Genomic DNA, 23,783 nt, shown 5'->3' with positions numbered 1-23,783 from the left:
AAATTTTTTTTTTTTTTTTTTTTTTTTTTTTTTTTTTTTTTTAGGCAAGATCTTGCTATGTTGCCTGGACTCATGATCTACCTTAGATTCTTTGTAACAGAGCTTATAGGTGTGAACTACCATGCCTGGCTCAGGAGGGTTTTGTTGTTTTGGTTATTTGTTTGATCTCAAGGAAGATTTTTTTTTTGTTGTTATTGTTTAATGATTGGTTGGTTGTGGTAGGGTCTCACTACACTGCCCTGACAGGCCTGGACCTCACTGTATAAACCAGGCTAGCCTCCGGCTAACAGAGATCCTCCTGCCTCTGCTTCTGGATTACTGGGATGAAAGAAATATGCTGCCACACATGTCCTCAGGACTTTTTTTTTTAACAACAGAGCCATCCCTCCCCCATTTTCCTTTGCTTAGGGCACTGCTGAGCCTGGGCAAAGAACTCCTGCTCTTGTGAAATGATTTGTTTATGGATGAATTTCTCTTATAGTATCTCATTAGCTACTTGGGGGGGGGGTCAGAGGAGAAAGCCATGAATGGCTCTCCATCTTGTTTTTTGAGACAGAATCTCACACTGAACCCGAAGCTCACAATTTCAGTGAGACTGGGTGGCAGCAAGTCCCTGAGATCTGCCTGGCTCTGTACCCCAATTCTGGGGCTATAGATAGGCAGGCATGGGACCCTATTTTAAGTAGGTGCTGGGGAGTTGAACTCGGGTCCTCTGGCAAGTACTCTTGCCCACTGAGCTGTCTCCCCTGACCGTCACTCAACACTTTCCCTCCTTTGCAGGTGAGAGTAGCCAGGAAAGTTCTGGGCCTTGGCCCAGGTCCACCCAGCAAGGGGCCTGGCAATCTAGTTTTCCTCCCATGTAAAAGGAACTGTTGGTCTACTGTTAGCTGCCCAATTCTGGCCTTCAGGATTTTAGCTAGTCATTAGGGATTGGTCCCAGTTACATCTGAAAGGCTCCGGATAGTTCCTAACACTGCAGGGCCTCATGTCCTGCCCTGAGCAACCTGTGACCACCAGCAGGACCACATGTCAGAGCAAGTAAAGGGAGTGCTGAGGTCACCCAGCTCTGACCTTAGCACTGAGGGAGGAGAGGAGGGAAGAATGAACCTCAGACTTTAGACTCTAATGTCCTGCTCACATCTGTCTAACCTGAAAACAGTTTTCTTCATAGGCTTGTATTGAGTGAGGAGTGGGTATTACAAAAAGAACACATTGAAGCCCCAGTCCGTGGGCTGAGCATGGTGGCACACCTATCATCTTAGCACTTGGAGGTAGAGAAAGGAAGATCAGGCATCAAGACCAGCCACAGCTACATAATGATTATTTTTAAAGGTTTATTTATTATGTATACAGTGTTCTGCCTGCATGTGTGCCTGCAGGCCAGAAGAGGGCACCAGATCTCATTAGAGATGTTTGTGAGGCACCATGTAGTTGCTGGGAATTGAACTCAGGATCTTTGGAAGAGCAGCCAGCGCTCTTCACCTCTGAGCCATCTCTCCAGATCCTCCATAATGATTTTAATACCAGCCTGGGCAAGAGGTAGGTAGGTTTCCTTGAGCTTGATGCCAGCCTGGTCCACATAGGAGTTCTAGGATAGACTATAGCAAGACCTGCCTCCAAAGAGAAAGGGAAAAAAAAATGTCTTCTGGGTGTGGGGCCAGCTTGACGATCTTGACGACAGCTTGACGACCTCTCACCAGAACTGTGAATTTCTCAGTCAAGGAGACATAACTTCAACTATTCAGAAATCTGTGCTTAGTGGAATCTGTTTTGCCCACGATGTCAGGGAAATGGGCTATAACAGGTACTTCTTGTACCTGTGATGAATCGTGGCATGAAATTTACCATCAGAACCATTGTTACCTATGTTCATCATACTACCACCAACCCTGTTAAACACTTAAATTCTGGTCCCCCTCCTCAGCCCCTGGTTGGTGCCCACTTTGCTACTTAATGTCTCCTCAGACCGCACCTTGCCTTTATGATGCTCTCATGCATATTTATACTGTTTTCTTTTTTGGTTTTTCGAGACAGGGTTACTCTGTGTAGCCCTGGCTGTCCTGGAACTCGATCTGTAGACCAGGGTGGCCTCAAACTCACAGAGATCTGCCTGCCTCTGTCTCCTACCTCCAAAGGTGTGTGACCTTTGTAGCCCTTTGCTCTTTCTTAGTGTTTTTTGTCCCTCACATGTGAAGGTAGGATTCAGTGTTTGTGTGATGATGCCGAGTTTTAGGGCTTGCTAGGTTTAGTCACTCTGCTGGTATGACTCACCGCGCATGGCTGCCTGCACGGCTGAATGGAGGGACTTGGGATCCTCAGACAGGCTGATATTCCGAGCCCTTTAGTGGGTGAGAGTGAAACTAGTCTCTCAAATCTAGCTCTGGCCAATTGCAGAGACCAGCCTTCCACAGGTTCCTTCTGTTTTATGGGAGCTTCTCAGTATCTTTTGGGGTGATAAGTCTTGGAAGCCTCATGACCAGACGCTTTTGTTGAGAGGTTCGTACTGCCTGCTCTCAGACTTGGTCTGCGGCCCTTGGGGAATATGAACGTTTTTCCTGTCCTGTCAACTTTGAGTGAGAACCAGCCTGGAGGAGGCAGAGGGGCCCAGAGGCTCTGCCTCCCCCTGAGGTGCGCTGGCACAGCAGTCTGAAAGGCCTCTATGGAGGTGGAGGTCAGGGAGCCTGGCCCTAAGTGGGTGGGCTATCCTGAGTTTAGAGAGCAAAGACTCAGAAGTAGAATGCAAATGAGGCTAGGATCCTCACGATCCAAGGGAAGGTTGAAGGCAATTCATTCCTGAGCCAAAGCAACATGGCAACTGAAGGGTGGTGTGTCTGGGGGGCAAGGCCTCCAGTTTTTCTGCCATGAAGGTACCCAAGGAGTCTTTGCATTAGGTCCCAGGTGTCCCCAGGTCCCTGGCCACCCATGGGAAGACCAAGCATTGGCGACTCTGGGACTGGAATGGGCCTTCCGTCTAGGAATTTCCCTTCCTGACCTGGCCACTGCTGTGTTGGGGATAGCCTCTGGTGCCATCAGCTAGAGAAGGCTGTTAGGGATTCAGTGATCTTCCATCCAGGGCCACACTTGTCCTGTTGGACAACAGAGATGACCCCACCTTTGAGAAGCTGATGTGAGCCCCTAGACCAGGGAGCCATGGGTTAGAAATTAGGGACCAGGAGACAGTGGACCCAGAGAACTTGTGTTGGGGTGATAATTCCCCAGTAAAGATCCTAAAACTTGGTCTGGAGAGATGCTTATCGATTAAGACAGCATGCTGCTCTTGCAGAGGCTCCAGGATCTGAGTCTTTTGACCTCTGCAGGCATGTGGTACACATACATATACGTAAATTCAGAAACAAGTAAGAGCCAGGCATGGTGGTGCACACCTTTAATCCCAGCACTAGGGAGCCAGAGGAGGTGAATCTGTGAGTTTGCAGCCAGCCTGGTCTACGAAGTGAGTTCCAGAACAGTCAGGGCTACACAGAGAAACCCTGCCAAGAAAAAAAAGAGAGGGTGAGAGAGGCTAGAGATAGCTTGGTAATGCTCTTTCAGAGGACAGGAGTTCGATTCCCAGCACCGTTGTGGGTCATAACTACCTCTAACTAGAGCTGCAGGGGATCTGATGACACACGTACACATAACTAAAACTAAGTCTGCTGGGCATAGTGGCGCACACCTTTAATCCTAACACTAGGGAGGCAGAGGCAGGTCGATCTCCTGAGTTCAAGGCCAGCCTGGTCTGCATAGTTCTGTGGCAGCCAGAAACACATAGTGACACCTGTTTCAAACAAGCAAGCAAACAAAACAAAGCAAAAACACAAACAAGGGTCAGGAGAGATGGCTCAGTGGTTAAGAGCACTTGTTGCTTTGTGGAACACCCAGGTTCAGTTCAGAATCCACGTGGTGTGGTTCACAGCCATGTTTCATGGCCTCCAGAGGCACCAGGCAGCACTGCAGACATGTATACAGGCAAGACACACACAAAATAAAATGAATAAATCTAAGAAAATCTTTTTAAAACAATAAATTTCAATAAATAATTTTAATAAAAATAAATATAAATTTAATAAAAATAAATATATTTTTTAAAGTATCACTTGTAGCCTTAAGTATCCTAGAACTCAGGTGCATGCCTCTACCTCCTGAGTACTGGAATTAAGGATGTATACCACTAAGCTTTTTAGAAAGGGGAAATTTTTAAAGAAGCTAAAAGTGTCTGCAGTGATGCAGTCTTGTTTAATGTCTCTGAGAGGTGAGAAACACCTTCCTAACTACATATTGCTCAATTGTCCCAGAAAGACAGGAAGGTCAGCCCACCTCAGGGTGGCACCCCACATCTGACCATCCTTGTCTAGATTGGAGGCCAGGAGTCCTGTCCCTGCCCAGCCAAGAACAGTGGTTTCGAAGTCACTGCAAAGGGCCCCTGAAGGAGTGGGCTGAGCTGAGGCCTCCAGAGTACGTCAGAGGAAAAGCTGTGTGACCCCAGAGGGTCCCATTTCCCGGGGCCAGGCTTCAGCCTTCTGCCATGCTAAGTGCCAGTGCTCACTGGCCTGGGTTCTTTGTGACAGGTACCCAGCATTAAGGTAAAGTGCACAAGGCCAAAGTCAGCCTAGGTAGGCACCCAGCATCTGAGCAGGTACAGTGGGACTTCAGCCTCTTCATTCTCGGGCACGTCAGGTTCTGGTGCTTCTGTCCTTCTCTAACCTGTTAGATGGTCACCTTGTAACGGTGCTGGACATCGATGAGGCTTCTAAGGTGGAAACTCAATAACTAGAGCATTAGTTAGCAGCAGCCCCGGAGAGGCACCTACTGCACAGTAAGTTTTGTCATGTACAGGGGAGGCTTGGTGGGGCTGCCAGGAAAAGGTACCAGTAGTCTGTCTGCCTAGGGCTTCTGCTTATATCACATCTCTTCTCTGCAGCCCCTCAACCCCAGGGCACCATGGGAACTGAGGAAGTTCGATCCATTTGCTAGAGCCCCAGGCCTTCGGGCCTCCTCCACTAAACTGCCTTTGTTCTTCTCTTAGGACAGAGCCTCAGGGCTCCCACATTCTGGCCTGAGAGGAAGAAGAGGAAGAGAGTTCCATTTGCCAGAGGGCTGAAGGTGGCCCAAGGGCCAGGTTCTCACTCCCAGGATGCCCCTGCCTGAGCCCAGTGAGCAGGAGGGTGAGAGTGTGAAAGCTGGCCAAGAGCCGTCTGTTGGAGCCAGGAAGCCTCAAGAATCCTCCAGTCTGGTTCTGGCCAGGGGTAAAGGAGGACCCAAGCCGACAGGTGGCAAGTCCCTGGAGAAGTCTGGCCCTGCCGCTCTACCCAGCAACACCGTTCAGACCTCGACCTCGACGGCCAAGAAGCAGGGACGGATAATTCACCGGAAACGTAGTAGAGTAGATGCAGGTGAGACTTCCCTGGCAGTGCTAGTCCTGGCTCTTGCCGAGGCTGCTGTCCTGCACACCCCCCTTTCCATCAGGGTGACCTTGGATACTCCGCTCTTCCTTGCAGTTGAGCCTCCTGCTACAGCTATATGCAGGATTCTCTAAACTCCTTAAATCCCTTTCTCTAACACAAAAGCATCTTTCAGAACCTGGGCTTGTCTGGCAGCTAGGGGCCTGAGAAAACATCCTGCCCACAGGGCCCTACCCTATTCCAAGACCCACTCACTCCCCAAGGTCCCTGACCTTGAGTCTTGCTCCAGAGAAGCTAACCCAGCCTTTTCATGCCCCCAGCTGACCCACAGCCCCTGGAGTTCCTGAAGACCCCATATGGCGGTCGCCTTCTAGTGCACAAGTCATTCCTGTACAAGCAAGAGAAGGCTGTGGGAGACAAGGTGTACTGGAAATGCCGCCTGCACTCAGACCGAGGCTGCCGGGGACGGGCCATCACCCGTGGCTTTCGAGTCACAGTGATGCGGGACCACTGTCACCCACCTGATAAGGGGAGCCTGGGGGGCCGGCGCAGGAAGGAGAAGGTGCCCGCCTCAGACCTGCCTGAGGGCTCTAAAGGCCAAGAGGATGGTGTGAGCCTATGGCTATACCCTGTGGAGCCAGAGCCCACACCTCAGCAAAGCACTGAGACCCCGGAGGAGGACCAGGGGTACCGATCGCTGGCACTGCAGAGCCTACCTCCCAAGAAACGCCCCACACCAGGAGTGGGTAAGTGTATGCGCTCCCTCGCTTGCGGCAGGAAAGAGCCCTCAAATCCTTCATACCCAAATGAAAATGTGGGGTTCCACATGGGCTCTCAGAATGTGCTCAGAGTCAAGGATATAAATGCATTCCAGCCATCACTGAACCCATGGATCAGTCGGGACTGGGGTATGGGAGCCCAGGGCCTTTGAAATGTTTCCAATGGAGCAGGCCCAGCGTGAGGCCCTGAAAGCTGCAAACCAACGGGCAAGCTTTCGTGATTCTGGCATTAAGTTTGGGTAGGGTTCCCACGAGCAAGGTTAGGCTTTGAGCCCCGGGTTCGAAGTCTGGCCCCATGGATGAAGGCCTATAGCCTCAAGATTCCCGTGAATTCTGGTCTTAAGAGCTTGCGCCTGAGGCGGGTTGTGGCCCCTTGGACCGTTGTGGAGCTTGTGGGGCGACGATGATCAAGCCATGTTCTGCACTGCTTAGCTGGGTGAGAGGTGGCTGCATTCTTAGAGCAGTTAGGTGTGGCTTCTGGGCTGAGTGTCTCCTGGCACACGAGGATCTGAGCAGCTGCCCTGCTGGGAGGGGAGCTTCTTTCCAGTATGAATGTGTGAGGACGATTGCTGTTATTACTCAAAGAGAAGGGCTAGGGATGCCGTCGGTCAGAGAGCGCTTGCCTCCCATGGCAGAGGCCTTAGGCTTAGTTCTGTAAAAACCAAAAACCAGGCAAAATTTGTTAAACAAACCCTAGAAAAAAATGGCCAACAGTAGCCCAGGACATAACCAGCTGGATCAGAGCGCAGCTCAGCCCTTCCCACTGTGGCATGAACTGTGAGCTGCGTCTCATCGACTTGGAGACGGAACCCCTATTCCTCTTGGGTGGCTTGGTGGGAATGGACTGGGATTCACACGTGCCCAGCTCAGGGTAGTGTTTGGAAGAAAAGCACGTGGTGGTTCCTCCTGGGACCCCTGGGCCCCTGCCCTCGGTGTGGTGACGTCCCTGTGTCCTTCCTCCAGTACGGTATCAGCCCCTCGAGTTCCTGAAGACGTGCTATGGGGGCACCTTCCTGGTCCACCAGTCCTTCCTCTACAAGCGGGAGAAGACCGTGGGGAGCAAGGTGTACTGGACCTGTCGGGAGCATGCCGTCCATGGCTGCCGCAGCCGGGCCATCACACAGGGCCAGCGGGTGACAGTCATGCGCAGCCACTGCCACCCGCCTGACATGGAGGGCCTACAGGCCCGGCGACAGCAGGAGAAGACCATAAAGAAGATCCAGGCGAGGCGGATTGGCGCTGGGGACTTGGAGGACTGTGACGACATTGAGGACTCGCTGCTCCAGGGGGTGGACAGCCTGTTCTACCGCAGGGGACAGGGCACACTGACTCTCAGTAGGTCCAGGTCCAGAAAACAGGCAAAGGAGCACCAGGAATCCTTGCAGGAATCCCCTGAGGAGGACCAGGATGTGGACCCCAGTGAGTCTGAATGTTTGGGGACTGGTTGGCCAGAATTGGTTGCCTCGGTTTGGGCGGGGGTGGCCAGCCATGTCAACCTACCCCTGCTTTCTTACCCTACATCCTCTGCTCCCGCCCCTAACTGACTTTCCTGTGCCCTGCAGGAGGCCCGGAGTTCCTGAGAACCCCCCTGGGGGGCAGCTTCCTGGTGTACGAGTCCTTCCTCTACAGGCGGGAGAAAGCAGCTGGTGAGAAGGTGTACTGGACCTGCCGAGACCAGGCGCGCATGGGGTGCCGCAGCCGAGCCATCACTCAGGGCAGGCAGGTGACCGTGATGCGAGGTCACTGCCATCCACCTGACCTGTTAGGCCTGGAGACCCTGAGGCAGCGGGAGAAACGCCCCGGCCACACTCAGTGGGATGGCCCAGGTACCTGGGGGGACCCTACTGCCTTTTCTATTGTCTACACATGTCCTGTCCTCCGCCCTTCCGTAATTATTCTGGAAGTCGCAGCGTTCTCTTCCCACCCCTCCTCCCCCAGACCCAGGCCATCTGGGTTTTGTGCTCCCAGGTTCCTCCCAAGCTGCCTACTTCTTCCAGGCTGGAAACCTGATAAACCTAACCTCCCCTCCTCTGTTATTTTAGGAGTTATCAGTAGGGGCTGCTGAATGTCAGGTCAGGTCCTCATTCCTACAGTGTGACCAGAAGGCCACAGGTCAGCCTCAGAGTCTGGGAGCTGACAGAGTCAACCCTGTCTGCATCTGTGTCTGCTGAGCGCCTGCGAGCTGGAGTCCTAGGTCGGACCCTGCAGCTGTCCAGCAGAGCCTGGCGTGACTAAGGAGAGTGACTGTAGCCAGCCTTCTCACCAGGCTGCCAGTCCTGCCCTGTAGTGTTTGAGGTCCTGAGTTACTTTTGGTCCTAAACTTATTCCAAATATAGGACGTGTTTTATCATTCTTACTTCGTTTTGTTCCATTTGTATGACACTCATAAACAAGAGGATGATACTGGGACATGGCAGGTGCCCGGCCTTGCCCTCACTCCTAGCCCCATGCATCCCTACTCTAAGCATTTGCCTCCCTGTTTCTTAAAATGCACCTCTACCACCGTCAACCCATTTAATTCATTTTTCAATTTCCTTGTTACCTGCTGACTTCTAACCTGAGGAGGTGATTTAGCCTTGCTATACTTTTTTAGTGGGTAGGTCTCATATGTAGCCCTGGGTAGCCTAAACACACATGCATATGTGCATGCCCACTATGGCATATAGGTGTTGGTCCAAGGATAACATGGAGGAGTCAGTTTTTTTTTCCTTCTGTCATATAAGTCCTGAGGATTGGCAGCACGTACTCTTATTTTCTGAACTGTCTCACTAGCATTTGCCTTCTGTTCTTATCAAACTCTGCTGATGCCGAGCTGGGACACATCAGTGAACAACTCCAGAGCTTTCTGGGCCCTGCTTCAGCCTCACCTTGGTGCTGATGCCAGGCCTGGCCATTACCTGGATTTCCTCGGCCAGGTGCCCTGCCCCTGGGATTTTTTTTTTTTTCAGCCCCCTTGTCTTTTGTGGTTTGGGAGGTCCGTGAGCCAGTCAGCTTGTCATCTTGGAGAAGCCCTTTGCGACCCTGCTCATTTGCAGCTGTTGGCAGTTCCCCACAGGCTTGCTGGGCAGTGTGGCTCTGTGACAGCGCCAGGCTGTAAATGTCACTGCACAGCAGCAGAATCAGTTGGAAAAGAGGACAGTGTTTTTCTTATGGTTGAGCCCATATGTGTGATCTGATTCTGCATTAGGACTCCTGAGTCTTCTGTCTGTCCCTGATGGGCCTAACCTATGGCTTAGGGACCTTTTCAGACCATAGCTTGTGTCCTTCAGCACAGTGTCTTCTTTATTTGTTTTTGGTTTGTTTTGAAATAAGGTCTTTGTGTATCTGGGCTGTCCTGGAACTTACTGTGTAGACCAGGCTAGCCTTGAACTCAGACTGAGCTTCTTGCCCCTGCCTGAGTGCTGGGATTAAAGGTGTGAGCCTGCTCGCCTGGTGCAGCATGGTGTCTTCTTGCATGCCTACCTAATAGCCCTGTTTGGTGGCTTTCTATGGCTAGAGTTACACAGCCAGTTCCTCCTCCCGTGCTGACCCTGGTGGCGTTAGCAGTACAGTCCGAGATTTTCGGGTTTTGTTATCTGATCCCTCTACCAAAGTTCCTAAGTGCTTTCACTGAAACTTCTACCGAGTTTCTGCCCTCCCAGTGGAATGACTCCTGTATTGTGCTAGCCTCAGCAGTGTGGCGGCCTCTGCCTGTCTCCTGCTGAGGTGGTAGCTGGTTTCTCCAGGCAATCTGCACCTGCCTGCTCTGATGTCCACCCGCCTTCCAGCGTGCGCATTGGCCCTCTAGGCCTGCTTGTTTTAAAGGCAGCCCTGTCCCCTCTGCACACAGATCCTGACTCTTCTGCCTCTGCAGAGTGGGCAGGTGGAGTGGGCAGGTCTTAGGAATATTTCAACACAGACACCTGCCTCCTCCCTTCCAGTGTCTTGCTTTTCCCACTGGGCCACCCTCCCCTTGCTCCTCTGATGTTGACACGCCATGATGCCCTGGAGCCCTTCCCCAGTGCCTCTGTGTACGTGCTTGGTGTGGATCTGTTATGAGGCTGGACGGAGTTCTATTGTTTACCCCTGTACAAGTGTTTTTCCTGCACGTGTGTTATGTGCCTCAGGCCCGTGGAGGCCTGAAGGCGGCACTGGATCTCCAGGAACTGTAGTTACAGATGGCTGTAAGCCACCACGTGCCTGCTGGGAACTGGACCTGGGTCCCTCTGGAAGGGCACTCAATGCTCTTAGTGGCTGAGCCGTCTCTGCAGCCCCGTGGCTTAGTTTTATAATTTCTCTGTCTCCGCCCACTCTGTTGTTGTCTTTGGCTGACTGTTTCTCTGTCCTTGAACTGGGCCATTTTTATTTCCTGAAAACCATTTTTTTTATTTATTCATTTATTACTATACTCTTCCATATAGTACTCTTCCTGCATGTATGTCTAGCATGTATGTTTACACGCCAGAAGAGGGCATCAGATCCCAGTATAGATGGTTATGAGCCACCTTGTGGTTGCTAGGAATTGAACTCAGGACCTTGGAAGAGTAGACAGTGCTCTTAACCTCTGAGCCATCTCTCCAGCCCAATGAAAACCATTTTTTTAAATGTTCATTTGAATAGCTGTTTTGCCTATATGTATGTTTATGTACCATCCTTGTGCCTGTTGACTACAGAGTCTGTGCCAGGCACCTGTGGAGGCCAGAAGAGGGCATCAGATCCTTTAGAACTGGAGTTACAGGTGGTTGTGAGTGTGGGTGCTGGGCATTGAACCTGGGTCCGCCAGAAGAGCAGCCTGTGCTCTTAACTGCTTCCCTTCCTTCTCTCCAGCCCTTCCCTGACAAACGTTTCAATCCACTGTTGAAGGAGGTGGATTCCATTCCCCACAGCCACAAGCTCTACTCTCCTTAGTTTGCTGGCTCCTTCCCTCTGGGATGCTTTGCCCTGTAGGTGTTCCTTGCCTTCTGGCCTCCTTCCCCACCTTTCTAGGGGCTCCAGAGTCAGATGCCTTAGCCTAAGTCCTCAGCCTCTCAGGGCTTCTCCCTAGCTGCTTATCATGTGACAGCTCCCTGTCTGTCCCTGTCTTCCATGTTCCTACCAGTATGGCCCATTGAGGCCTGCTTAATGTGTTCAACTGCTGTCCTAATCCAGAGCTCCAAGGTCCTCATTCCACCAACAAGCAGCATGGTCAGGCCTGTCACAGCAATATCCCAGTTCATGGAACCAAATTCTGTCTTGGTCAGTGTTTTGTTGCTGTGAAGAGACACCGTGACTATGGCAACCCTTATAAAAGAAAGCATTTAATTGGGGCTGGTTTACAGTTTCAGAGGGTTAGTTCGTTATTGTCGTGGCTGGGAACGTGGCTACACATAGGCAGACGTGGTGCTGGAGGGGTTTCGAGCTCCACATGTAGATCTACAGGCAGGGAGAGAGAGACACTGGGCCTGGCTTGGGTTTCTGAAACTCCAGAGTCCACCCTAGTGACATTCTTCCCCCAACAAGGCCACACCTCCTCCAGCAAGTTGATGCCTCACAATCCTTTCAAACAGTGCTATTCCCTGGTGACCAAGCATTCAAATCTGTGAGCCTATGGGGGCCGTTTCTATTCAGACCCCCACAGCAGCCCTTGGGCCTGTTCAAAGTGAGGACAAGAGAGGGGAGGTAAGAGGCTGTCCTTCAGGTTCCTATTACCTCCACAGCTGAAGCCAAAGCCCAGCCTGAACACACTCACTGCCCTTGGGCTCCTGAACCAAACTTCCCTCTTTGGCTCTGGCAAGCTTTGACCCCACCTCACTCTTCACACTAGAGTGAGCTCCTGCCTGCTGGCCTGGAGGGCACCTAGTGTAAAACAGCAAAACCACCCACCTCCTTCCTGAAGTTTATGATGGAAGCCTTCACCTGCAGGGCCAGTCTCCAGCCTCAGGACAGGCAGACCCTGGCCCCTGGACTATCTCCCTGTGAGCAGGGAGAGGGCGTGAAGTGGGTGGCAGGATCCCTGCAAGGAGGCCATGAAAAGGGGAGCATTCCCCAATCCCTCCCAAGGCCAGGCTCAGCTTCCAGGCCTCTTCTCTGATTGCTTCTTTTGTTTCTTTGCAGAAGGCCCAGAGTTCCTGAAGACCCCCCTGGGGGGCAGCTTCCTGGTGTACGAGTCCTTCCTCTACAGGCGGGAGAAAGCGACTGGTGATAAGGTGTACTGGACCTGCCGCGACCAGGCGCGCATGGGCTGCCGAAGCCGAGCCATCACACAGGGTCAGCGCGTGATGGTCATGCGCAGGCATTGCCACCCACCCGACATGGGTGGCCTGGAAGCCCTGCGCCAACGGGAGAACTTCCCTAACCTGACCCACTGGGAGGGTCCAGGTATGTGGAGGGAGTGGCTTCTCCCCATTGCCCTGCAACACCTCAGCCCCTTTCCAGCAGCTGTGCTTAAGGTACCACCAGTTTTACTGTGTGGTTGATTGCTATTGCTGAGAGACACTAGCGCTAAAAGTAGGGTGGCATGGCTAGTGTCTGGCGGAAGTGCACGTATGCACGGCTGCACAGTGCGCCTGAGCCCCAGAGGCCCTCCATCCCATCTGGATCTCTCATCTGATTTCTGTCTCCTCCCTGGGCCTGTTCTGCCTTAGCTTCTGTTTTCACCAGTTCTCTCTGGCCACACCCCAACATCACATGGCCTTTGACTCCAGTTTCTTAAAACGTTTGAGAATGGCTTTGTGGCCAGCTGGTGGACAGGGACATGATGGGCCCCCAATACACAGACCAGATGAACCTCAGGCCTCCCAGCAAGCATGGGGTTTGTGGTCTGGTGAGGCCTCCAGCAGAGCTCCAGGGACAACCCAGGCAGCACTGGAGCCCCCACCAAGGAAAAACTGTACTAGAGAGTGTCAGGGCCGCGGCTGACCATTAGTCCCTAGAGCCCCAAGAAGCAGGCAAAGGGATGGGGACAGGGATTGTAGTGGGCAGAGAGAGGCCCATGCTCCTGTTGCTGAGGGCCGGGCTCCCGCGGTCCCCTCACAACGTGACTCTGCCTTCCAGAGCCCGTGCAGCCACTGGAGTTCCTGCGGACATCCCTTGGAGGCCGCTTCCTGGTGTACGAGTCCTTCCTGTACAGGAAGGAGAAGGCTGCTGGTGAGAAGGTGTACTGGATGTGCCGCGACCAGGCTCGGCTGGGCTGCCGCAGCCGCGCCATCACCCAGGGCCGGCGAGTCATGGTGATGCGAAGCCACTGCCATCCGCCTGACCTGGCTGGCCTGGAGGCCCTGCGGCAGCGGGAGAAAGGCCTCAGTGCAGCCAAGAAGAAGAAGAAGAAGGGTACGCACTGAGGGACCACGGCTCTGTGTGTAACGTCCGCATTTCCAGAACCTTTGCCTCGTTTCTGCTGGTCCCTTTCTGCTAACATGAAACCATATCTGCTTTTTCCTAGCGCTTAGACCAGCTTCCATTCCAAACCTGTCTTCCTCTTTTATTCCAAGACAGATTAATACTTTATAGGTTGTCTCTTGAAAAATCTGATAGAATAATGCAGGTTGTCCCAGAAGGGTGCAAACAGTGTTGTGTGTCCATATACATGTAACCACACACATGAAGTTTGCAAGTAGCTAATTTTAATTTATTGAAAATTAGTTCAAAGCTGGGCATGTTGTCTCATGCCTTTGAGCCCAGCATTCCTGGAGGCAGAGGCGGGAGGATCTCTCTGAGTTTGAGGCCAGCCTGGTCTACAGAGTACAGAACAGCCAAGGCTACACAGAGAAACCCTGTCTTGGAGAAAAAGAAAAAAAATAAAAGAAGAAAAAGGAAATTAGTTCACACCCAGAGGGGGTAGCTCACATCTTCTATCCAAAAACTCCAGCACAGGCAGGCAGATGTGTGGGTTCCAGAAAATCCTGGTCTACAAAGAGAGGACCAGGACAGCCAGGGCTACACAGAGAAACCCTGTCTTGAAAAGCAAAATGAAAGAAAGAAAGAAAGAAAGAAAGAAAGAAAGAAAGAAAGAAAGAACAAAAAGAACGAAAGAGTAGTTCACTTTATATAAACAAATATGTTATTTGAGATAGTGTTTACATACATAGCCCAAGCAGACGACAGTCTTTTTTCTTTCCTCTTTGGTTGTGTGTGTGTGTGTGTGTGTGTGTGTGTGTGTGTGTGTAAGATATATGTTTATTTTATGAGTATTTGCCTGCATGTGTGTGTGTGCAGCAAACATGTACCTGGTACCTATGGAGGCCAAAAGGGGGAGTTGGATCCCCTGGAATAGAAGGTTGTGAGCTGCCACCTGTGCTGAGTACTGAACCCAGGTCCTCTGCAAGAGCAGCAAGTGCTCTTGACCACGGAGCCATCTCTCCAGTGCCCTTAGGACATTGTTGAATTCTGATTCTCTTGCCTCCACAAGTGCTAGAATTACAGATGTGTGTACTGTTACTGCTATGGCCTGGGTTCAATTTCTGGTCAGGCAAGCATTTATTGGGTCTGGAGAGGTGACTCAAGGGTGAAGCTCACTTGCTGCTCTTGCAGAGGACCCAGACTCAGTTCCCAGCACCCACGTGATGGCTCACAACCATCTGCAACTCCAGCTCCAGGGGCTTTGACACCCTCTTCTGGGAGTAAACATATGTTATATAGAGAAAACAGCCATACATACAAGGTAAAATAAACATCCTAAAAAGTAAAGGGAGGTTGGGTGTGGTGGCACACACCTTTAATCCTAGCACTCAGGAGGCAGAGGCAGGGGGTCTCTGAGTTCGAGGCCAGCCTGGTCTGCCTAAGAGTCCAGGACAGCCAGGGTTGTTACACAGAGAAACCCTATCTCGAAAAAGCAAAAAGAAGAAAGGATAAGGGGGCTGGAGAGCTGACTCAGAGGTTAAGAACACTGTCTGTTCTTCCAAAGGTCCTGAGTTCAATTCCCAGCACCCACAGCACACAGCTGTCTATAACTCCAAGATCTGAGACCCTCACACAGACATACATGCAGGCAAAACACCCGTGCACATAAAATAAAAGTAAATTATTTTTTAAAAAGAAACTAAAGACAATAAAATGATGAATAAAATAATCATTGGCTATTACAGACAACATTTATTGGTATGTCAATGACTTTGATCATTTATTTAATGAATTTTGAGGGAGAGGAGCTGGAGATATGGCTCAGTGGTAGAACACCTGCCTAGGATTTGTGGGACCTGCATTTAATGCCAGAACCACAAAAACATTTCAAGAGTTATAAAAACTATAAAAAATGACTTACGAGATTAGAGCAGGAGTCATGTTGGGAGTGTCTTTTCTAACCCTTGAACCTTAAGATGACTATGGTGACATCTTTTCTCAGCTTCATGGTGAGTCAGAATTCCCCAGCCAAGCCACTCCTATCATTTTGTTTGGGGTGATTTGTGACTGTACATTGAATAAGTAAGATAGTTACCTCCAAGTGTGCTGGCTTTTCAAGACAGCCTCCAGACACAGTGAACTTCAGGCACCAATTTTATTTTATTTTTTATTTAAAGATAAATACAATGTATGCATGTACAGCTGAACATCAGAAGAGGGCACCAGATCACATTATAGATGGTTGTGAGCCACCATGTGGTTACTGGGAATTGAACTCAGGACCCCTGGAAGCGCAAGCAGTGCCTTTAACCTCTGAGCCATCTCTCCAGCCTCTGATTTTATCTTTGCTGAGGAAAAAAAAACTAGAGCATGCCTGCAGTCCTAGCACTCTTAAAGGCTGAGACAGGAAGAGCACCATAGTGTTCAAGGCCTGCCTGGGCTACATGGTCTGTTCCAAGTCCGCCTCAGCTATATAGTGAGACATGGTTAACAAACTAAAACTAAATATCAGATCCAGGCCATAAATAACCCTATTTAGTGTTTTGTTTGCTTTTTGAGACAGGGTCTCTGTAGATAGCCCTGGCTGTCCTAGAACTTACGATGTAGACCAGGCTGGCCATAAACTCAGAGATCCACCTGTCTTTCTACCTCCTAAGTATTGGGATTAAAGGTATGTACCACCATGCTTGGCTTAAGTAAGCCTTTGTAATGATACACATTTCTCTGTCCTCAGGAAAATCAAAGAGCTAAAACGAACCGCAGTCCTAACGAGGTGAGTCTTCTCTGAGGCAGCAGAGGAGCAGCTGACACCCCACATGCTTCCCGCCCATGCAGGCATTTCCCAGCCACTCAGATGCGCTTGACAACTCCTTTCACTCTTCCAAAGCATCGACGACTTCACACTTCCTCAGGAGGTCTCCCAGGAGGAGTGCTTGGACCTTGGGGTGGTATCTTCTGTTGGCAGAGTAGTGCCAAGACCTGTGCCATGCTGCTGTCACCTCTGTGACCTTAGACAGCTGTGGAGAAGTATGTCTGGACTGATATACCTCAACCCCACCCTGCTGTCCAGGCCCCAGCACCGTCTGCTCTCAGAGCATGCAGCCCTGCAAGGAGCTTTCCAGTGGAGTGTGGCCCTTGATGAGCTCCATGAAGTTCAGCAAAATGAGGTCGTCCTGAGCCAGGACATGTACGGGAACTTCTCGCCACCCTCTGAAGATGGTGCGAGTCACAGCCAGGGGTATTTTTGGTTTTTTGTTTTGGTTTCATCTTTAGGGATGTGCTGGGGCCTTCCTGGTCTTTGGTCACTTGCTGCTTGCTAGAACACAGCCAGCCCCAACGTGACAGAGCAGGCCAGAGCAAAGGCTGTACTGTACCTTCTGTCGGAGTTTGCATCTCACATCCTTTCCCAGCTTACATCAAACCTATGTCCACAGTTCTTGAAGCAGCTGACATTTCTAGCAGGGGGAGCCAGCCCAGATGTCCGGAGGTGACATCAGGTAGGGGTGCTCTGGTGGCAGCTGTACCACTGGGGATTACCCACTTGGTGTCACGTGATGCGCAGGAGAGTTGGGGGCATCAAAGCACACCTCCTGTAGAAGAGCCTAGCAGAACTAAGTGAGCTAGAAGTGGCACCCTGTCATCCCTGGGGTCTGCAAACTTCCTGCGTGCCACACCCTGTCCTAGAGCCGCATGCTCCTCTCCCCTAGCAAGCCATGGAGCAGCCACCCCTGTGGGATGGTGATGGCCTGGTGCCTGCCACTGGCTTCTGCTCATCTGCTTCCCTCAATAAACCCGATGTAGCCTCCTGGTGCCGAGCTTCTGTGTGATAACACCCCCTTTTCAACAATAGCCTTCACTGCCACAAGGCCACATACCGTCTCCACCAAGTGCTGGGGATGTAATAGGTTTGGTTGGCAATTTCTGGGCGGTGGTGTTTGGCCTAGACCAAGACTTGGAGGGACCTGCTAAGGATCTGTTCCCAGCCACAGGGAAGGCTCGAAGACTGGGCCACCCTCAGCCCAAGTGCTTCATGAGTTCATTTGAATGAGTTGTGGTAAGCCCAAAACGGAAGTGGCACCCCAAGCAGAGGCCACGGTTGCCTCTTGAGACCTGGATACCTCCTGGACAAGTAAGCCCCCCCCCCCCCCAATCTCAGCCCATTACCTGGCCCTGACGACCAGCCACCCTAGGTCTCTGCCTGACATTTGCCTCCAGTCAAAAAGATGGTGTGAGGTCTGGGAGATGCCTCAGTGAGTAAAGTACAGGCTGTACAACCATGAGAACCTGAGGCAGACTCCCAGGACCCTGTGAGAAGCTGGGCCTGGTGGCCAGTGTTGTAATCTCAGCACTGCATAGGTAGAGACAGGGCTTCAAGCAAAAACTCAACAGTGGGGTTTTGGTTTGTTTTTTAAAATTTATTTATATGTATACAGTGTTCTGCCTGCATGAATAGGCAGAAGACAGGAGAGGGCACAACCACAGGGTTATGAGTCATCATGTGGTCGCTGGGAATTGAACTCAGGACCTCTGGAAGAGCAGCCAGTTCTCTGAGCCTCTGAGCCATGTCTCCAGCCCGTGGTTTGGTTTTTTGAGACAGGGTTTCTCTGTGTTATTCCGTAAGCCCGGCTGGCCTCAGACTCAGACCCAACCTGCCTCAGCCTCTGGAGTGCTGGGATTAAAGCCATGTGCCACCTCTACCACCCTCTGCTCCCAGCTCACCTGGGCTCCGGCCACTCACCCTGTGACAGCAGCAGCTTCCATTCCCACGGCTGCCTCCAGGGACCTCAACAACCTGTCAGTGCCGACTCCACAGACCCTGCCTTGGAGCCCTGCCTGACTGTGTATCGGGTGTGACTACCTGACTTAAGTACCAGACACAGGAGATGTATTTAAGGACGTCTCCGGAACCCACTTAGGGTACCACCGGTTTTAGGCCTTTTGCCACTTGCCTCATCCTACAAAACTTTTCTCTGGAAGGACAAAAGATGTTCAAGTACTCAGAGGAGCCAATCTTCTGTTCTCATTCTGGAGGATTCTCGTAGGCCCAGGGTGACTACCTGACCACAGCAGGACCCTGCTGCAAGGGTGGGTATTAGAGGCTAGGCAGGCTCTCCTGCAGCCCTAGGCACTTGAGCCCTGCCCACAGTGGCCTCACTCCTCACTGCTCTCAAACCCATCAGCCTGTCCTGTCCAGCACTCATTATTGCTTCGGAACAAATGACTAGGATTAGCTGCCAAAAACTCCTGTTTATTATTTCATGATTTTGGTGAAGCAGGACCGTGGGGAGGCTGGACAGTGACCTTTGCCTGGAGTCACACACAGCTGCCTGTGTGTGTCAGTCAGCGTGGCAGCCACTGAGACTGCAGGCTCACCCTGTCCTGGGCAGCGATGGGCAGAATCAAGTCTAGACAGTTCACTGACCAAATCAGGCCGTCCGGGTTCTTCACCACTACCATTTTCCTTTTGTTTTTGTTGGTTTGAGAATCCAGGTGTCAGACTATGGGCCTATAGTCCCAGTACTTGGGGAGTCAAGGTAGGAGGACTTCAAATCAAATTTGAGGCCAGCTTGGGCTGCCTAACAAGTTCCAGGCCAGCCTGAGCTACATAGCAGACCCTACTGAGAGGTAAAGGCAGGGCCTTGCTTTGTCACCTGGGCTGGCCTCGACATCGTGGATTCAGATCATCCTGCTGCCTCAGCCTGCCACGTTAGCTTAGACCACAGGCATGGACCACTGTTCCTGGCCCCATCTCTTAGCTCAGAGACTATAATCTGCACCAGTCCCTCCACCATCACCACATAGCGTGACCTAATCAGAGAGCGCTGCTCTATGCAGTTACACTCACTCCCAAGGATTACTCCCCGAGCCTGTGCAGCTCCAGGGGTACCTTCCAACTGCACCTGCCAGAAACTCACCTGCCCTCACTGATTCATGACCCCCACCGCCCGGCTGACCCAGGGAAGCCCAGGAAAGAAATGATTTAAGTGGTGCTGGGGCTCTCGGGAGTGCAGGTTATAGTACTTCTGGGTCTCGGAAGGTGGGCACAGAGCGTCCTGACCCAGAAAGCCCCACAGGCTGCTCACCAGCCAGCGACTCCAGACACACTTCAGTAGGGCCTGACTTCTCTGCTCCTTGCTGTGGTCCCAGGAAGGAGGCAGCCTGGACAGTGACAGAGCTCGTAGGAGTGGGGGTCAGGTGTAGCTTCCCTCTGCCTGCTGCGCTGATCACTGGCCACTCCTGAGGGCCAAGGGCCTTTGGTTCTAGCCCATGGCTCTCCTTTGGATCATGGCGTCACCCCCATGGTAACAGGCTATTGCTAAGGATGGATTGACCAGAACCTCGGCTTCTTCAGGGTAGATTTGGAGAAAGAAAGCTTCCATGCCATAAGCCAGGGAAGAGAGACACTTCTGCCAGTGTCTCCCCCTCATGCCTGGCACCCGTGGGCAAGGACCACTCATCACCCCACACTGACTCCTGTTCTAGATACAATACTTCATCCCCACTAATGGTTTTTAGGTACTTGCAGGACGCTTGGTAGATACTACAGCTTCCTCTGAAGCTTGGGGGAGGCTTCTCTTCATACCCAAAGCTGAGGAGCAGTCCTGCCTGCAGCCGTTAGGGCCTTCAGAGGGACAGTGGAGAAAGCAGCTGAGGGCCGGGGGCCTCTGAAGAGAGGGTTCTCAGCTGTCCCTGATTCAGGCTGTGGATGAAGACAAGCGGCAGGCTCTTTCCAGTTGGAGGGCACTTCCAGCCCCCACTGCAAAGCCTCCATCTGGACTTCCAGGCCTGGGCACAGACAGAGTCATGAGGGAGGAACAGGTTCTGAGGTGATGGTTGTGGGCAGAGGAATGGAGTTGGGGGAAGGAAGGGAGAAGGAAGCTACCTCCTTGAGACAATGATAAACCAAAGCCAGGAGCGCGAGGAGGGCAAGGACTCCAGCAGCAACTGGGACCCCCAAGGGCATTTGTAGCCTCCAGCTGGTGCCATAAGTTTCCTGAGGAAAGAAGGGACAGAGTCAAGGGTCTTGGGGAAGCAGGAAGGGAGGCTGAGCAAGGTCCAGTTCTCACCGTTGTACTCCAAACCAGCGGATTCTGAAACCAAGTCATGGTTCCTCACCAGCCACTCTTGGGCTTCCAGGCGCTCAGATCTTCCCAGAGGTCTCCACACATCCCCAAACCCCCCTCAGTCACGACAGCACCACCAGGCCTTGCCTGATTGCCAAACAGGGCCTTTCTATTTAGCTTTCTCATCTTTCGAAAGTGAAACCCTTCCTTCCCAGGTCTGTGAGGGAGGGGCAATGAAGAACCAGCATGACCCATAGCCCCAGGTCAGTAGCCACCCTTCCTGCGGCCAACTCCAGAAGAATATCATGGGCGGAGCAGACAGACTGACTCCACCTCTCACAATCGCCAACCTAGCCCATAATGGCAAATTCCAATAAATCATGAGCCGTTCCTAGAAACAGAGCTCTCCAGCGCCCCCTGGAGGCTGGTGGCAGATGTGACTAGCCAAGGTTGCTACCCTCTGCCTCCCAGAGGGCCAACCTGCTGCAGGATGGCTGGGCACCATTCCCCAGCTGTGGCACCCCAATAGGGACACTGAGGCAGAGGAAGCACAAGAAATGTGTCGATCTCACAGTACATGAACACAGTCTCCGCCCTGCACAGGCTGTGAGCAGAGCACTGAGGACAAGCCAGCACCAGCTCACGTGATGAGTGTGCTCTGGAGCTTTGGGCCTCTAAAATGATCACACATCCTCCCAGTACGCTGAGGCACACGCTTTGCCCTGCTTGACCCTGGCCAAGTGGCACTGCACACAAAGGAGCTAGGCTCAAGAAATTGGTCTGTTTTGTTTTTTTAAGACTTTAAAAAAAAAAAGTTTATTTATTACATGTGCAGTGTTCTGCCTGCAGGCCAGAAGAGGGCGCCAGACCTCATTATAGATGGTTGTGAGCCACCGTGTGGTTGCTGGGAATTGAACTCCTGACTTCTGGAAGAACAGACAGTACTCTTCACCGCTGAGCCATCTCCCCAGCCCAGGCTCAAGCAGTTGTGACAGCCCTGGGGTCATGGTAGGCTTTTGAGATCCAAAGTGACAAACGGTACCCATGCAAGGTCTTGTTCATGACTGTGACCAAGTGAAGGAAGAGGGGGGTACAGCACCCATGAGAAAGACAAGAGCAGGCTCTGGGGTGGGGGAGGGGCAGGGGGACACCATGTGACAGCAGAGGTAGATTGGAGCGGGGCTTTCACGGGTAGCATCACTGCTGAGAGACCTGGATGTCGAACTGGGAACTTGGGGGTTCCTTTCGCTCTGAGTCCACACTGGGGTCCACCCTCACCCTGACAGACTCCCGGGAAGAAAGGAGATAGGCTCAAATGTACCCTGGGAGACTTCGTGGGATAGCGCCACTCAATGCCTCCACCCTTTCACCTCTCCCCTCTCGCAAACTGGATGGGGCAAGCCTGGTCTCACGCAGTTCAAAGATAACACACGCAAAGGCCACTCACCCTCCTGTGCAAGCTGTCAGCTCCTTCTCTACTGTCCCCACATGACAGGTCTGTGCATGCACATGAAAGCAACAGGCCGAGAAACTTCTGTGTCCAGCAGGGCTGGCGTCTTAGCGCTGGGACCCTACACTTAACTCCTTCAGTACTTCGCTCCCAGCTGCGAACAGGCACCACTGGGGAGGCTGCTGCAGGACGGCAGCTCTCACTGGAGATGTGGGGAAAGAGATGAGATGTCTGCTCCAGGAGAGAGAGCTGGTCGCTGGGCATGGTGGCCCACGCTTTTAATCCCAGCACGCAGGGCTCAGAGGCGGTTGGGGAATCTCTATGACTTCCAGCCCAGCCTGCTCTAGTGTGGCAAGCTGCAGTCCAGCCAGGGCTACAAGCGAGACCCTGTCTAAAAAAATATAAGAATATTTTTTTTCCCAAAGAGAGAGGTAGCCGGTATCCCTCGATAGCCACGTGGTCCCGTGAAGTCAGAGAAGTGCAGAGATGTGGGATAAGGACAATGTGCTAGCTTGAAACCAGGCTCCAACACCGAATAGCTAGCTAGCCTCTAGTTGCCAGGGGCCTCTGAGCCCCAGTGCGAGGATCTGCAGAATGGGGAGGTGCAAATGTTCCCCTAGGGCCTTGGGAATGCTGACAGGCTGCTGCCTGCACAGCGCCGAGTGTGGAATGCTGGGGAAGTGTGTGTTGAGGGGTGCAGGGCACGAGGCCTTTCTCACTTCTCAAAGGTCCCACAAGCCACGAGAGTCTGACAGGGACACTCTTCCTCTCCACCCAGTTCTGTCTCAGCGTCCTCAGCCTGGTCAATGGGCACCACCTCCCTCTCTTGCCCCTTTGCAGGAGACAGCGCTGGGCAGATCCACCCCAAGCTGGAGAGGGTTGTTTTCAGGCCCAAGGCTTCTCAGCCGACTCTGCCATGATTCCGGCCCTGCGCGCTGAGGTCCTGCTTCTGCCTTGACTTCTCCCTCCGCAGGACTGAGCCTCACATTTTCTGTGAGGGGTCGGGACTACGGAGCCCTCAGCTTCTTTTTGCCCTCAGTGGAAAGGGACAGAAACCCAGGACAGAGAGGTCCTCTTGGGGCTTACTCGATAGACGTCTGGAAGGCTCCAGTGGGGCCAGCTGGCCTCCCAGCTGAGCGCGCCGCCAGAGGAGGTGCCCCTCACTAAGCTACAACCTCAGCAGGTCCATCTCCTCGGAATACCGACCCCTACCACACTCCCTCCACCCCCTCGCGACTTGTCATGGCCCCAAGAACCTTGGCATGAGGCTCCAATTGCCCAGCTGCAGGAGCCCCACGGCTACTCATTGACCTCCACCATGCACACGCTGGCCTCTCGGGATCCTCCCCACGAATCTCGCCTCTCCATCTGCTTTCAGGACGTGTGTTAGGTGGCGGGAGCCCGGGCTGTGGCAGAGCTGGCTCAGCCTGTGCCCGAGGGATACAGGGGCTAGTGAAGGGTGGGCAGGCTGGTCTGGTGGGCAAGGGGTCCGGACAGGGTATGGCTGCAGAGAGTCCCCCCATCTCCCTCCCCGGGTCCCGGCCCCCGCCCTCCCACGCACCTGCGCTGGCCTCCCCCCAAGCCCCGCGGCGGCACTGAAAGATCAGAGGACTCGGAGGAGTTGGGCTCAGGGGGAGGGGGCGGGGAATTTCCCCCCACGCCTGCCTGGGCCTGCTCCCCTCCCCCTCCCCTGCCAGGTGGGGGGCACCGCTCGGGGAATTCCACCACAGGCGAGGCTCCGGAGAGCCCGGGCTGGGGTCCTAGGGAGTGGGAGCCATGGAAGCGGGAGAGGGGG

The 23,783-nt window shown here is 52.7% G+C and overlaps 1 protein-coding gene across 2 annotated transcripts in view; it reads left to right on the top strand.

The window, feature by feature from the left end:
* The window catches only part of Flywch1 (FLYWCH-type zinc finger 1), a 20,228-nt gene extending 2,945 nt beyond the window's left edge, over positions 1-17,283 (top strand). Inside the window, exons 2-8 of one of the 2 annotated variants that reach the window (XM_055604503.1) lie at positions 5,029-5,390; positions 5,720-6,145; positions 7,142-7,597; positions 7,741-8,004; positions 12,251-12,514; positions 13,190-13,465; positions 16,209-17,283. In XM_055604503.1, the coding sequence (XP_055460478.1) occupies positions 5,132-5,390; positions 5,720-6,145; positions 7,142-7,597; positions 7,741-8,004; positions 12,251-12,514; positions 13,190-13,465; positions 16,209-16,225 (1,962 nt within the window). In that variant the 5' untranslated portion in view covers positions 5,029-5,131 and the 3' untranslated portion in view covers positions 16,226-17,283. Of the gene's footprint in view, positions 1-5,023; positions 5,391-5,719; positions 6,146-7,141; positions 7,598-7,740; positions 8,005-12,250; positions 12,515-13,189; positions 13,466-16,208 lie in introns of both variants that reach the window. The other variant, XM_055604502.1, reaches the window with a different exon arrangement.
* The last annotated feature ends 6,500 nt before the right edge of the window (positions 17,284-23,783 follow it).

This window comes from Psammomys obesus, unplaced genomic scaffold (assembly GCF_907164565.1).
Source record: "Psammomys obesus unplaced genomic scaffold, mPsaObe1.curated_primary_1811, whole genome shotgun sequence".
In the NCBI taxonomy this organism is placed as follows: Eukaryota; Metazoa; Chordata; class Mammalia; order Rodentia; family Muridae; genus Psammomys; species Psammomys obesus.
The sequence above is the reverse complement of the archived record's forward strand: the minus strand, read 5'-3'. Positions and strand labels throughout refer to the sequence as shown.